The sequence below is a fragment of the Hylobates moloch genome, unplaced genomic scaffold, assembly GCF_009828535.3.
Source record: "Hylobates moloch isolate HMO894 unplaced genomic scaffold, HMol_V3 SCAFFOLD_4, whole genome shotgun sequence".
NCBI classification, from domain to species: Eukaryota; Metazoa; Chordata; class Mammalia; order Primates; family Hylobatidae; genus Hylobates; species Hylobates moloch.
The window spans coordinates 53,279,131-53,294,042 of record NW_026652279.1 but is presented as its reverse complement, the minus strand read 5'-3'; the positions used below and the strand labels follow the sequence as shown (position 1 = coordinate 53,294,042).

The 14,912-nt window shown below is 38.3% G+C and overlaps 1 protein-coding gene across 4 annotated transcripts in view; it reads right to left on the bottom strand.

Annotated features, from left to right (window-relative positions):
* MYH15 (myosin heavy chain 15) overlaps positions 1–14,912 on the bottom strand; it is a 172,397-nt gene that overhangs the window by 106,269 nt on the left and 51,216 nt on the right. For 3 of the 4 annotated variants that reach the window (XR_009213137.1, XM_032150232.2, XM_032150231.2), the window contains exons 14-15: positions 13,890–13,993; positions 12,579–12,717 (exon numbers count right to left, since the gene is read on the bottom strand). Coding sequence is in view for 3 of the 4 variants with exons in the window: in XM_032150232.2 (XP_032006123.1) it covers positions 12,579–12,717; positions 13,890–13,993 (243 nt within the window). In the remaining variant the exon portion in view is untranslated. The remainder of the gene's footprint in view (positions 1–12,578; positions 12,718–13,889; positions 13,994–14,912) is intronic. The other variant, XM_032150233.2, reaches the window with a different exon arrangement.

Here is a 14,912-nt window from a genome sequence, read left to right as displayed (position 1 = left end):
AAGAAGGCTTCAGACGATCAAACTACTCTGAGCTACGAGAGGAAATTCAAAACAATAGCAAAGAAGTTAAAAACTTTGAAAAAAAATTAGAAGGATGGATAACTAGAATAACCAATGGAGAGAAGGGCTTAAAGGAGCTGATGGAGCTGAAAGCCAAGTTTCGAGAACTACGCAAAGATTGCAGAAGCCTCAGTAGCAGATGCGATCAACTGGAAGAAAGGGTATCGCTGATGGAAGATGAAATGAATGAAATGAAGAGAGAAGGGAAGTTTAGAGAAAAAAGAATAAAAAGAAATGAACAAAGCCTCCAAGAAATTTGGGACTATGTGAAAAGACCAAACCTACGTCTGATTGGTGTACCTGAAAATGATGGGGAGAATGGAACCAAGTTGGAAAACACTCTGCAAGATATTATCGAGGAGAACTTCCCCAATCTAGCAAGGCAGGCCAGCATTCAGATTCAGGAAATAGAGAGAACGCCACAAAGATACTCCTCGAGAAGGGCAACTCCAAGACACATAATTGTCAGGTTCACCAAAGTTGAAATGAAGGAAAAAATGTTAAGGGCAGCCAGAGAGAAAGGTCGGGTTACCCACAAAGGGAAGCCCATCAGACTAACAGCTGATCTCTCAGCAGAAACTCTACAAGCCAGAAGAGAGTGGGGGCCGATATTCAACATTCTTAAAGAAAAGAATTTTCAACCCAGAATTTCCTATCCCGCCAAACTAAGCTTCATAAGTGAAGGAGAAATAAAATACCTTACAGACAAGCAAACGCTGAGTGATTTTGTCACCACCAGGCCTGCCCTAAAAGAGCTCCTGAAGGAAGCACTAAACATGGAAAGGAACAACCGGTTCCAGCCACTGCAAAAACATGCCAAATTGTAAAGACCATCTAGGCTAGGAAGAAACTATAGCAACTAACGAGCAAAATAACCAACTAACATCATAATGACAGGATCAGATTCACACATAACAATATTAACGTTAAATGTAAATGGGCTAAATGCTCCAATTAAAAGACACAGACTGGCAAACTGGATAAGGAGTCAGGACCCATCAGTGTGCTGTATTCAGGAAACCCATCTCACGTGCAAAGACACACATAGACTCAAAATAAAGGGATGGAGGAAGATCTATCAAGCAACTGGAAGACAAAAAAAGGCAGGGGTTGCAATCCTAGTCTCTGATAAAATAGACTTTAAACCAACAAAGATCAAAAGAGACAAAGAAGGCCATTACATAATGGTAAAGGGATCAATTCAACAAGAAGAGCTAACGATCCTAAATATATATGCACCCAACACAGGAGCACCCAGATTCATAAAGCAAGTCCTGAGTGACCTACAAAGGGACTTAAACTCCCACACAATAATAATGGGAGATTTTAACACCCCACTGTCAGCATTAGACAGATCAACGAGACAGAAAGTTAACAAGGATATCCAGGAATTGAACTCAGCTCTACATAAAGTGGACCTAATAGACATCTACAGAACTCTCCACCCCAAATCAACAGAATATACATTTTTTTCAGCACCACACCACACCTATTCCAAAATTGACCACATAGTTGGAAGTAAAGCTCTCCTCAGCAAATGTAAAAGAACAGAAATTATAACAAACTGTCTCTCAGACCACAGTGCAATCAAACTAGAACTCAGGATTAAGAAACTCACTCAAAACCGCTCAACTACATGGAAACTGAACAACCTGCTCCTGAATGACTATTGGGTACATAATGAAATGAAGGCAGAAATAAAGATGTTCTTTGAAACCAACGAGAACAAAGACACAACATACCAGAATCTCTGGGACACATTCAAAGCAGTGTGTAGAGGGAAATTTATAGCACTAAATGCCCACAAGAGAAAGCAGGAAAGATCCAAAATTGACACCCTAACATCACAATTAAAAGAACTAGAAAAGCAAGAGCAAACACATTCAAAAGCTAGCAGAAGGCTAGAAATAACTAAAATCAGAGCAGAACTGAAGGAAATAGAGACACGAAAAACCCTTCAAAAAATTAATGAATCCAGGAGCTGGTTTTTTGAAAAGATCAACAAAATTGATAGACTGCTAGCAAGACTAATAAAGAAGAAAAGAGAGAAGAATCAAATAGATGCAATAAAAAACGAAAAAGGGGATATCACCACCGATCCCACAGAAATACAATCTACCATCAGAGAATACTACAAACACCTCTATGCAAATAAGCTAGAAAATCTAGAAGAAATGGATAAATTCCTCGACAAATACACCCTCCCAAGACTAAACCAGGAAGAAGTTGAATCTCTGAATAGACCAATAACAGGTTCTGAAATTGTGGCAATAATCAATAGCTTACCAACCAAAAAGAGTCCAGGACCTGATGGATTCACAGCTGAATTCTACCAGAGGTACAAGGAGGAACTGGTACCATTCCTTCTGAAACTATTCCAATCAATAGAAAAAGAGGGAATCCTCCCTAACACATTTTATGAAGCCAGCATCGTCCTGATACCAAAACCTGGCAGAGACATAACCAAAAAAGAGAATTTCAGACCAATATCCTTGATGAACATTGATGCAAAAATCCTCAATAAAATACTGGCAAACCGAATCCAGCAGCACATCAAAAAGCTTATCCACCATGATCAAGTGGGCTTCATCCCTGGGATGCAAGGCTGGTTCAACATACGCAAATCAATAAATGTAATCCAGCATATAAACAGAACCAAAGACAAAAACCACATGATTATCTCAATAGATGCAGAAAAGGCCTTTGACAAAATTCAACAACCCTTCATGCTAAAAACTCTCAATAAATTAGGTATTGATGGGATGTATCTCAAAATAATAAGAGCTATCTATGACAAACCCACAGCCAATATCATACTGAATGGGCAAAAACTGGAAGCATTCCCTCTGGAAACTGGCACAAGACAGGGATGCCCTCTCTCACCGCTCCTATTCAACATAGTGCTGGAAGTTCTGGCCAGAGCAATCAGGCAGGAGAAGGAAATAAAGGGTATTCAACTAGGAAAAGAGGAAGTCAAATTGTCCCTGTTTGCAGATGACATGATTGTATATCTAGAAAACCCCACTGTCTCAGCCCAAAATCTCCTTAAGCTGATTAGCAACTTCAGCAAGTCTCAGGATACAAAATTAATGTACAAAAATCACAAGCATTCTTGTACACCAATAACAGACAAACAGAGAGCCAAATCATGAGTGAACTCCCATTCACAATTGCTTCAAAGAGAATAAAATACCTAGGAATCCAACTTACAAGGGATGTGAAGGACCTCTTCAAGGAGAACTACAAACCACTGCTCAATGAAATAAAAGAGGATACAAACAAATGGAAGAACATTCCATGCTCATGGGTTGGAAGAATCAATATTGTGAAAATGGCCATACTGCCCAAGGTAATTTATAGATTCAATGCCATCCCCATCAAGCTACCAATGACTTTCTTCACAGAATTGGAAAAAACTACTTTAAAGTTCATATGGAACCAAAAAAGAGCCCGCATCGCCAAGTCAATCCTAAGCCAAAAGAACAAAGCTGGAGGCATCACGCTACCTGTCTTTAAACTATACTACAAGGCTACAGTAACCAAAACAGCATGGTACTGGTACCACAACAGAGACATAGATCAATGGAACAGAACAGAGCCCTCAGAAATGATGCCGCATAGCTACAACTATCTGATCTTTGACAAACCTGACAAAAACAAGAAATGGGGAAAGGATTCCCTATTTAATAAATGGTGCTGGGAAAACTGGCTAGCCATATGTAGAAAGCTGAAACTGGATCCCTTCCTTACACCTTATACAAAAATTAATTCAAGATGGATTAAAGACTTATACGTTAGACCTAAAACCATTAAAATCCTACAAGAAAACCTAGGCAATACCATTCAGGACATAGGCGTGGACAAGGACTTCATGTCTAAAACACCAAAAGCAATGGCAACAAAAGCCAAAATTGACAAATGGGATCTCATTAAACTAAAGAGCTTCTGCACAGCAAAAGAAACTATCATCAGAGTGAACAGGCAACCTACAGAATGGGAGACAATTTTTGCAACCTACTCATCTGACAAAGGGCTAATATCCAGAATCTACAATGAACTCAAACAAATTTACAAGAAAAAAGCAAACAACCCCATCAAAAAGTGGGCAGAGGACATGAACAGACACTTCTCAAAAGAAGACATTTATGCAGCCAAAAAACACATGAAGAAATGCTCATCATCACTGGCCATCAGAGAAATGCAAATCAAAACCACAGTGAGATACCATCTCACACCAGTTAGAATGGCCATCATTAAAAAATCAGGAAACAACAGGTGCTGGAGAGGATGTGGAGAAATAGGAACACTTTTACACTGTTGGTGGGACTGTAAACTAGTTCAACCATTGTGGAAGTCAGTGTGGCGATTCCTCAGGGATCTCGAACTAGAAATACCATTTGACCCAGCCATCCCATTACTGGGTATATACCCAAAGGACTATAAATCATGCTGCTATAAAGACACATGCACACGTATGTTTATTGCGGCACTATTCACAATAGCAAAGACTTGGAACCAACCCAAATGTCCAACAACGATAGACTGGATTAAGAAAATGTGGCACATATACACCATGGAATACTATGCAGCCATAAAAAATGATGAGTTCGTGTCCTTTGTAGGGACATGGATGAAACTGCAAAACATCATTCTCAGTAAACTATCGCAAGGACAAAAAACCAAACACCGCATATTCTCACTCATAGGTGGGAATTGAACAATGAGAACTCATGGACACAGGAAGGGGAACATCACACTCCGGGGACTGTTGTGGGGTGGGGGGAGGGGGGAGGGACAGCATTAGGAGATACACCTAATGCTAAATGACGAGTTAATGGGTGCAGGAAATCAACATGGCACATGGATACATATTTAACAAACCTGCACATTGTGCACATGTACCCTAAAACCCTAAAGTATAATAATAAAAAAAAAAAGAATTCTAAAAAAAAAAAATAAATAATTAAATAAATAAAAATAATAATAATAATTTGTCTGAAGGACATGGAAAATGCCATCTTTATTATTTGTTTTCTCTTTCTATGTATGTACTTGTGGACTCTTTCAACAAAACACAGACTTGGGCCATGTAATCTGATAATTAGAGAAGCCAGGACACTTGCCAGTTATCTGTAAAACACCCTTCCTTTCCTGGCAAAGTCTCTGTTTGCTCCGTAGTGCCCTCTGCTGCCCAACAATAATACTTACACCCCACAAAATTGTTACATGAAACAAAAGTTCCATTTCCTGTGGAGAATAAGTATTATCAGAAGGAAAAGTAAATAGGCATGTATCACTTCAGGTATGAAAAAAGACACAAAATAATAACACAAGCAAAAATTTATAAGCATATTTCAAATTATAGATTATTTCAGTTACCAACAAAATAAAGATTCCACTCATGCAAAACCCCTCTCTGCTTTCTATTTTAAATGAATTTGGAGATATGCTAGTATGTCTGGCATAGTCATTCTGTTGAATAATGTCTTATAATAGAAGGCAATGCAGCCTTTCTTTAATTCACTAAAGAAAAAAAACTGCAAATTTTCCTGAGCAATAATCACGAACAGAAAATAAAGTAAAAACAAAACACAATTAGAGAGCTCTATCTCGTCTGTATTAGCAATATCAACTTCCTTTTCACAGCCTTTAAAATGTTTACAAGGCTTAAAATGTTTGAAATGTTTGATTTTCTTATAAACTAAAATCAATATATATTATACATACATTGCTACAAGCTACATACCTACTTAATGTTAGTTTATTTGCAGTGATAATAGCCTGGGTACTTGGTTGCTATGAAACCTTTCAAAACACAAAGCCTATTTGGAAAAATAAATGAAAATCAAAGGTAGAGCAGACATGCCCATCCTATACTGAGATGTGCCTGCTAACAGTGCCAGGTTGGGAGGCAAAAGCTTGATAATTTCAAGTTGAGAATCCAGTATGTCAGATCATAGACTTTTTGAACTGAAAGAGACTTTATAGAGTATCTAATCCAATGTGAAAATATTTAAAAGATGGGAAGAAATACAATGTGCCTGGTCAACCTGAGTGGAGATGAACAGTAACCAACAATGTGAAAAACCATTTTCCAGTATCTGTCCAGGTTTAAAAACAGCAGAGAAACATTTGTTTTTTCTAAGCTTTGGAAGCATGAAGAGGGATAATACAGGTAATAATAGTCTCAAAGAATAGTTCCCCACGCCGAGTCTTCATATATCCCTTTTCCAGTGTTAAGCACAGTCCTTTGAGTCTATTTTTATCCATGAACAAAAGAAACTCAGATTCTCTGAGGAGTATCCCACCTTAAGCTTAACAGAAATAGCATCTAACATTACACGATTATTTCTCACTTACTCCAGAGATAGTTGAGTATCTACAGACAGGACTAGTGTACCCTGGATTTACTCCAGAGATTTACATTATACATCGCATATGTTCTCTGTTTGGGGGGGAAAGAGGAAACAATAGAGGTCATCGTGTTCCAAAAAGTAAATTACTTAATTTGCACTAAATGTTTACAGTTTGCAACCAAGATGAAAATGGCATAAATCTATGACTAAATGCCCATCTGACATTCAGGAACTACTGTTGTAAAGATAGCAATATGTGTAAACATATTTTAATCATATTCCCAAATAAGCTTTATGAAATTCCACCCATAAGCATCAGTTCCTTCAGGACCTTGTGAATGAACCCATGGACTTTAATTGGGCTGCATGATCTTACCTGGGAGAGGTAACATTTAGCTAGAGTGGTAGTTCTCAAGCACCAGTGTGTATTGGAATAGCCTGGAGAGCTAATCAAAGATTAAACAACAGGCTCCCTGAAGCAGATAAGGGGCTGGGCCGCTCTAGTTTTATCATGTTACCCAGGTGATTCTGATACACATAAAAGTTTGAGAACAAAGTTGTTATCGTGGTAGTCCTCAACTTTGACTGCACACTGGGGTCCCTGGCAAGTTGTAAAAACAAATACTGATGCCTGAAATTCACCCACAGAAATCTGGCTTGTCTGGCTTGGGTAAGGCCTGAGCTTCAGGATTTTAAAAGTTCTCCAGCGATTCTGGTGAGCAGCCAAGTTTGCAAACTACTGTCTAGAGAATAGTAACCAGGTTTCGTAAGTTTATTTTGAAATCAGGAAGATGGAAAGAACAAAGTATGACTTCACCTGAAAATAGGTAAAAAGGTAGAGAAACTCAAAAAGCAATCTTTTCCAAATTTCCAATTCTATCCCAGTTCAGTCCCATCTGCAAATAACCAGATATGAAAGAATGAAGCAAAATCCAGTTTTGTCAGTCTACAGGGGTTATGATAATGATATTCATCTCTTTTATGGAAGGTTATAATACAATTTTTGAGCTGTTCATATTTCATTAATTTATTAAACAAAGTTTACTGAGCATTTACTGTGTGTAAGCCCTGATGCTAGATAATGTAATAAGAAGATAAATAAAAAAGGCAAAAATCCCTGGCATCAAGAAATTATAATCTATGAGAGTAAATAAAACATGGGAAAAAATAGTATGTCAGTAAAACAACTGCATAAGAGAACAGAAATCGAGTACCACAAAAGTGTGAAGTAGGGAAAGAGCCCTTCTGGACTGCATGACGGGGGAAGGATTAAAAAAGAAACAACATTCCATCTGAGCCTTGAAGGATGACAAGAGTTTTTGTAGGCAAATATGGGAGAACAAGAGTTTCCGTAACAATGAACAGCACGACTTGAAGCCATGGGTGTTGAAGAGTACAAGGTATGGTCACAGAAGAGGTTAAAACCCAGATGGACTGGACTAGGATGTCAGGGAGTGAGTGAGAAACTGAGAACAGTGGGTGATTTCTGGTTGCAAAAGACATCCAATGCCACTATAATGTATTAATTAAAGAATGGGGAAATGTTAAAGGAGCTGTAAGCAGAGAAATGACACAATTAGAGTCATGCTTTAGAATGCTTAATTTTGGAAATGTGCAAGACAGACCAGAGTAGGAAGAGTTTTAAAGCACAGAGTGAATCCATTGCAGAATGCCGAAGTGTGAGATGCTGAAGCTCCAAATTGGTAATGAGAAAGGGAGAAAGAGAGACTGAGAAATATGACTAGGAGGTTTCCAATCTGAGAAGTAGAGAGAAGAACAGTACTGTAAATATGAATAGAAATGCCAAAAGGAAGACATCACTTAGGGGAGAAGATGATGGACTTTTAGCCTTGCAGAGTTCAGGATACTAGAAAATATGCAGCTGAGAGTTGGAAATAAGGAGTTGGAACTCAAGAATGAGGCAAAGGCTAGGATGCCCCTTTGGATGCCCTTTGGTTTGGGTGCCCTTCCCCCTTCCTTCTTCTCCATCTGTCCAGCTCCTTCAATTCCTTACTAAATAATTAACTGGGAAAAATTTACCAAAGCTTATTATATTAAGAACCCTTAGAATTAAAGAAAAATTCAACACCTCCATTTTTAAAATGAGCTAAAGGTAGAAGCATACTAAAAAAACTCAGTATCCAGTAAAATGCTTAAGTTAATTATGGTACATTCATACAAAGGAATATTTTGTAGCCATCTATAAAGATATTGCAGAAAACACAAAAGATGTTCACGTATAATTTGGTAAAAAAAGAAAAATACTAGTATGAAACAACATGAATATGATCACATATTTTTATTTTAAAAAGTTACATGTGCATATTCAACTAGGAAACTACATAAAAAAATATGTCCTTTGGCATTCACAGTGATTGTCCCTGAGTAGGTAGGATTCATGTAACAAATAATTATCCATTACTATGTGCCAGGCACATTTTAAAACCTGGAAATATAGCAGTGAACACACCAAATGAGGTCCCTGCTCTTACAAAGCTTACATCTGGTGGAGATTGAGGGGTGGAGGCTAGGACAGTCAATAAAAACTAGCTGTATGAATGACATGAAGAAAAATATTTAGATTGGGGGATAGTGGTGGAGGTAGCTAGAGAAGGCTTTTCTAATAAGATAACATCCAAGAAGTTACTTTAATAAGTGAGGGAGTAAGACATGAGGACAGGAGAAAAGTTCTAGGCAGAAAGAGGAGTGAAAATAGTCCTGCAATAGGAGTGCTTACATGCTCCAAAAACAACCAAGAGGCCAGGACATCTGAGTGGAGGGCAATGAGAGAAGAGAAAATGGTAGATTTCACTACTAACAGTAGGGATTAGAGACAGAGAGAAGTATTGGTTGGTGCAAACATAATTGCGGTTTTTGCTATTAAAAGTAATGACAAAAACCACAATTACATTTGCACCAACCTAATATCATAGAGGTTAAGGAAGCTGTGACAGGGACGTGGGGTTTTATTTGGAGTAAGGTGGGAGCCATTTTTGAGTTTAGAGCAGAAGCAGTACATGGTGGAACAAGGGCTGACTGACACTGAAAGGACTGACAGTAGCTTCTGGGTACAGAGCTATCCACCTATCCATCACAGGCAAGGATGCAAGCAGGGAGACCAGGAAGGAGGCTGTAGCAATAATCCGGTAAGAAATGGTGGCTCGGGCTAGGTGGTGGCAGTGGGCATGGCCATGGCGATAAGTTGTGAGCTTTTGGATGTATTTCAAAGCTAGAGACAATGAATAAGAGAGGAGTCCGGGATTATTCTGAGATTTGAGTTAGGGCAACTGGGAGAATCTAGTTGGCATTTTTGAAGAAGGCCGAGAAATGAAGAGTTGGTAGTAAAGGCAAGGTGGGGTGAAGAGTTCAGTTCTATTCATGTTGAGTTTGAGATGGGCACCAAAGAAATGAGCATAGAAAGGGAAGAGGAAAGCTTCAAGGGTTGAGCCCTGAGCAGCCCTAGAGCAATTAGCAGTAGGGAAGATAAGGAAGCTCCAGCAAAGAACCTGAGAAGAAGCCAAAAGGGAGAGTGGATGAGATTAGGCATTTCATTTGCGCATCTGTGTTTTTTGATTTATTAGTAAGTATGCCTTGTTTTTGTTATAAAAACCATTATTTAAGAAAAGCCTTTGTTTTAAAGCATGGAAAAAGCAAACAGGATGGCAAAAATAAAATAAGATGCCATAAAAGCATATGTGAATATGTTAATATATAAGATGTTTACAAGATCTTCATATCACATTGCCTCACTTCATTCACATCTGTGCTGTGTCTTCTTCTCTGAGGGACTTCCTGACCACTCTATCTACAACAACCCTTGTATCCTATTATTCTTTATTTTTTTAACTCTGCTTTACTTCCTTGTTGTATGGAACTTGTTACATATTTATGTATTTATTGTCTAACTCCCACACTAGACAAGACAGGGACAATATCTTGTTCACGGATGTATCCCTAGCATCAAGAATAGTCCCTGGCACAGACTGGCCTCCAAAATTATTTGTTGCACAACAGGCCAAGCGTGGTGTTTCAGGCCTGTAATCCCAGCACTTTGGGAGGCCAAGGTGAGTGGATCACTTAAGGTCAGGAGTTTGAGACCAGCCTGGCCAACACGGCAAAACCTCATCTCTACTAAAAATATAAAAATTAGCCCAGTGTAGTGGTGCACCTGTAATCCCAGCTTCCCAGCTACTCCGGAGGCTGAGGCACAAGAATCGCTTGAATCTGGGAAGCAGAAGTCGCAGTGAGCTGAGATTGCCCCCCCGTACTCCAGCCTAAGCCACAGAGCAAGACTTTGTCTCCAAAAAAAAAAAAAAACCACAAACTTATTTGTCAAACAACAACAAAAAATCCTAATTTTAAAAATACGCAAAGGACTTAAATAGACATTTCTCAAAAGATATACAAATGGCCAATAAGCACATAAAAAGATGTTCAACATCACCAACCAGTAGGGAAATGCAAATCAAAACCACAATAAGATACCACTTTATACCCATGAAAATGGCTACTATAAAAAAAAAAAAAAACAGAAAACAACAAATGTTGGCATGGGTGTGAAGAAATTGGAACCTTTGTGCATTGCTGGTGAAAATGAAAAGAGGTATGGCCACTGTGGAAAACAATATGATGGTTCCTAGAAAACATAACAGATTTACCATTTATTCTAGCAATTCCACTTCTAGGTATATACACAAATGAATTGAAAGCAGAGACTCAAACAGATATTTATATACCAACATTCATAGCAGCATTACTTACAATAGCCAAAAAGTAGAAGCAACCAAGTGTCCATAGACTGATGAAAAGATAAGTGTGTTATATGCATACACTGGAATATTATTTAGCCTTAAAAAGGAATGAAATTTTGATACATGCTACAACATGGATGAACCTAGAAGACATTATGCTAAGTGAAATAAGCCAGTTACAAAAGGTCAAATATTGCATGATTACACTTACATAAGGTGTCTAGAGTCAGAAAGTAAAACAGTGGTTACCAGGAGTACAGGAAGGGGATAATGGGGAGTTTTGGTTTAATAAGTACATAGTTTATTCAGGTTGACATGACGAAAAAGCTCTGGCAGTGGATTACATTGCTAATTACACAACAATGTGAATGTTCTTCATGTCACTGAACTGTACACTTAAACGTGGCTGAAATTGTAAATTGTATGTTATATATATTTTATATATATATGTTATATATACTTTGAAAGAATGGGTTTTCTCTTTTTGTCTCAGTTGTAAGGAATTTTAATATTAAATGTAATAATAACTATGCTTTCTTCTTTTCATAATTGTGAGGATTTATTTTAATGATCATTCTAGACAGATCATTCATTGTAAGGTGCCTCAAATATTTTTGGTAAGCAGATAAGAGTATAGTTTTTTTAAATGTGAAGAAAAAACAAGGGGAAATAAAGCCTCCTGGTCTCACCCCTGTGAGTTAGTTACTTCCCACTGGAATTCCAAGGGCCGTAGTTCACATCTCCATTATGTCACTTAATACATTTTATCATAATTTGCTCCTTATTTTTATATTTTTATTTTATTTTATTTTTTTGAGACTGAGTCTTGCTCTGTCACCCAGGCTGAAGTGCAGTGGAGCTATCTCGGCTCACTACAACCTCTGCCTCCCCAGGTTCCAGCGATTCTCATGCCTCAGCCTCCCAAGTAGCTGGGATTATAGGCGTGCGCAACAATGCCCAGCCAATTTTTTGTATTTTTAGTAGAGACAGGGTTTCGCTATATTGGCCAGGCTGGTCTTGAACTCCTGGGCCTCAAGTGATCCACCCGCCTCGGCCTCCCAAAGTGCTGGGATTACAAGCATGAGCCACGGTGTCCGGCCATAATTTGTTCCTTTCTCTCATTGTTCTCAATAATCTGTGTGCTAAAGGCATACTATGTCTTAATTCTCTTTCGCCCAAGTTTAGCAAACTGACTGGATCATCAATAATTATTGAGGAGTGCTTCTTATTCTGTGATAGGAGGATTCTACATTAGAATGGTAGTTGACAGAACCATTTTTGAAGAACAGCAATCAAGGGAGACACTATTGATTAATTTTAAGCAAGAGATGAAGTTAACTGCAAGGAAAAGGGGAGCAGGCTTGGGCCCAGGGATTTGAAGTATATACCATATCTTCAAAGTAATTCTTACTTTCTGTGCCATCTGCTTCCAATTGCTCTTCTCTAGGTTTCTGTTTAAATTTCATGTTTCCAAAGTGCATGATGGCTCCAGTGAGTTTATAGCATCCATACTTCTCATCAGGAAGAAAGCCCAAGATGTCCATGGCTTGCTGTAAAAAGAGAAACAGATGGCCCTGTCTTCATTTGCCTAATGGCTACAGTGAGCACCTCACCCCCGCTGTGTTACACCTCGGGCTGTGGGCTGAAGGGAATGAGACAGACAGCTCTGTTCAAAGCAATTGCAAATCAGCCCTGTTGGCACTTGGTCACCTGCAGTCTTGCTCATCCCTTTAAAAGAGAATTAGGAAGGCACAAGAACTTTTAGAACTTTCCTTCAATGCCCTGCCTCTCTCTTGTTCCTTCCAGCAACAGATCACTAACTGGCTATATGAGGTCAATTATTTTGCCTTTCATGGTTATGGCAGAAAGCACCATATCTGCTGAGTTGCTTGTTTCTGTGATCCCATATGTTCTAACTTTATTCCAGATGAGACACATTTCAAAGACTGGTGAAAAGAAATGTTTAAGAAAAGCCACCTCACCATAAAATTGCATCCTAAGAATCCACTGCACAAGATATGCATTCTCATACACCCCAGGAGGGAAAAAATTGGTACAATTCTTCTAGTGGTTAATTTAGAATATGTACCAAGAGACTATAAAAAAAACTCATAATCCTTAGTATTTTCACTTCTAAGAATCTAGCATAAGGTGAATCTGATATACAGAAAAAGTCTTTAGCTACAGAGATATTCACCTCAGTGGGAGTGAAAAAAAACTTGAGTCTAACACTAGAATAGATCAATAAACAACAGGACAAATGCCTGATAAAATCTTAACTATCCACTTAAATGTTTATGAAGAGTTCCTAACGATACTTGAAATGCTTAAACGATTAAACTGAGAAAGCAAATTCTATATGCCAAGTTTCTATGCAGCATAATTACAGTCTTTTGGTAAAAAACAAAAAACACTAACATGACCATACAAAAGCAGCTGCAAATAGATAAAAACAGAATAAAAACTGTAAAGATATACACCAAATAAAAGAGATGTTTGCCATTGAGTTGAAATATCTTTCTACTTTTTCATAGCTTCCAAAGTTACTATATTGACAATGTGCAGTTTTCTCCTAAATAAGTAAACTTTGGACAGAAGCAGCCCTACACCCCTACGGAAGCAAGACCTCTTCTCCGGGTCCCTAAGAACAGAACTCTAAGATTCTGTCTTTCATTTCTCATTGCCATTACCAGATTTTGCTTTGACAACTAACAAGCCTTACTTCTGTGGCCAGCAATTCTTCAGCATCATCCAAGCTCTCCACAGTAACTGCTCCACAGGAGCAAAAGTGGAAGTCTGAGGGATTTGCAGATACCAGGAGCATGTCTAGAGTGGGAAAACCATTCATTAAACAGCTTAAAGAAATCCGCAAGGCCTTAGAAAATAATTGGTCAATATTCACAGTTTACAGTTTATATCATACTTGTAAACAAGCCAAAATAAAATCCATATTTTAGACCCAAACTTCTACAATCAATGTTTGCCTTCTATTAACTTGTCAGTCATGTGTTAATGCCTTCCAAGAGAAGACAGGCTGGCAAATTCAAAAAGCAGATTCAATTGCAGCAGTTTCAATTGGTGTAAAAACAAACAAACAACAACAACAACAACAAAAACACAGATAATGTGTGTTGACAAAACTTAGAAAACAGGAATTTGGCCTAGATTTATGACTGAGGGCTGGAGGACAAAAGTATTTTGTAAAATTATAAGTAGAACAGACCTGAGCTTCAAAAGCTAGGAAGCAGCCAGACCCTGGGGTCAGCGCCCAGGGAACATTAGCAGGGCAACCCTGTCACATCACATCCTCGCTATTAGGGAGCTGAGTCTGTCTTTCAAGGGATCCATAAATCAGTTGCTGTGTTCAGTGCTGCACCCTGATATGTCTAAGAGTCCTGACATGATTCACTTAGTCAGGAAACATAATCCAGGCTGAAGCAGAGGCAGGCTGTCAGATGCACATCATCAGCTGACTTGGCAGAATCACATTAACCTTTCACTGTCCAACATTTGCTCCCAGTGAAGTTTTTTTGAGCTGATCTTATTTTTCTATTTATTGCTCAATGAAGTGAAAATTGGTCATCTTGAACTCCAAATCTCAGAAACAAAGAAATTGGGCTACATACATGTTCATAGCAGTTTTGTTAGAAAACAAGTCAAATAACCATCTGCAGTTGAATGGGTTAACAAACTGTTGTATATCCATACAGTGGATTATTATTCAGCAAACAAAGGAATGCGCTAT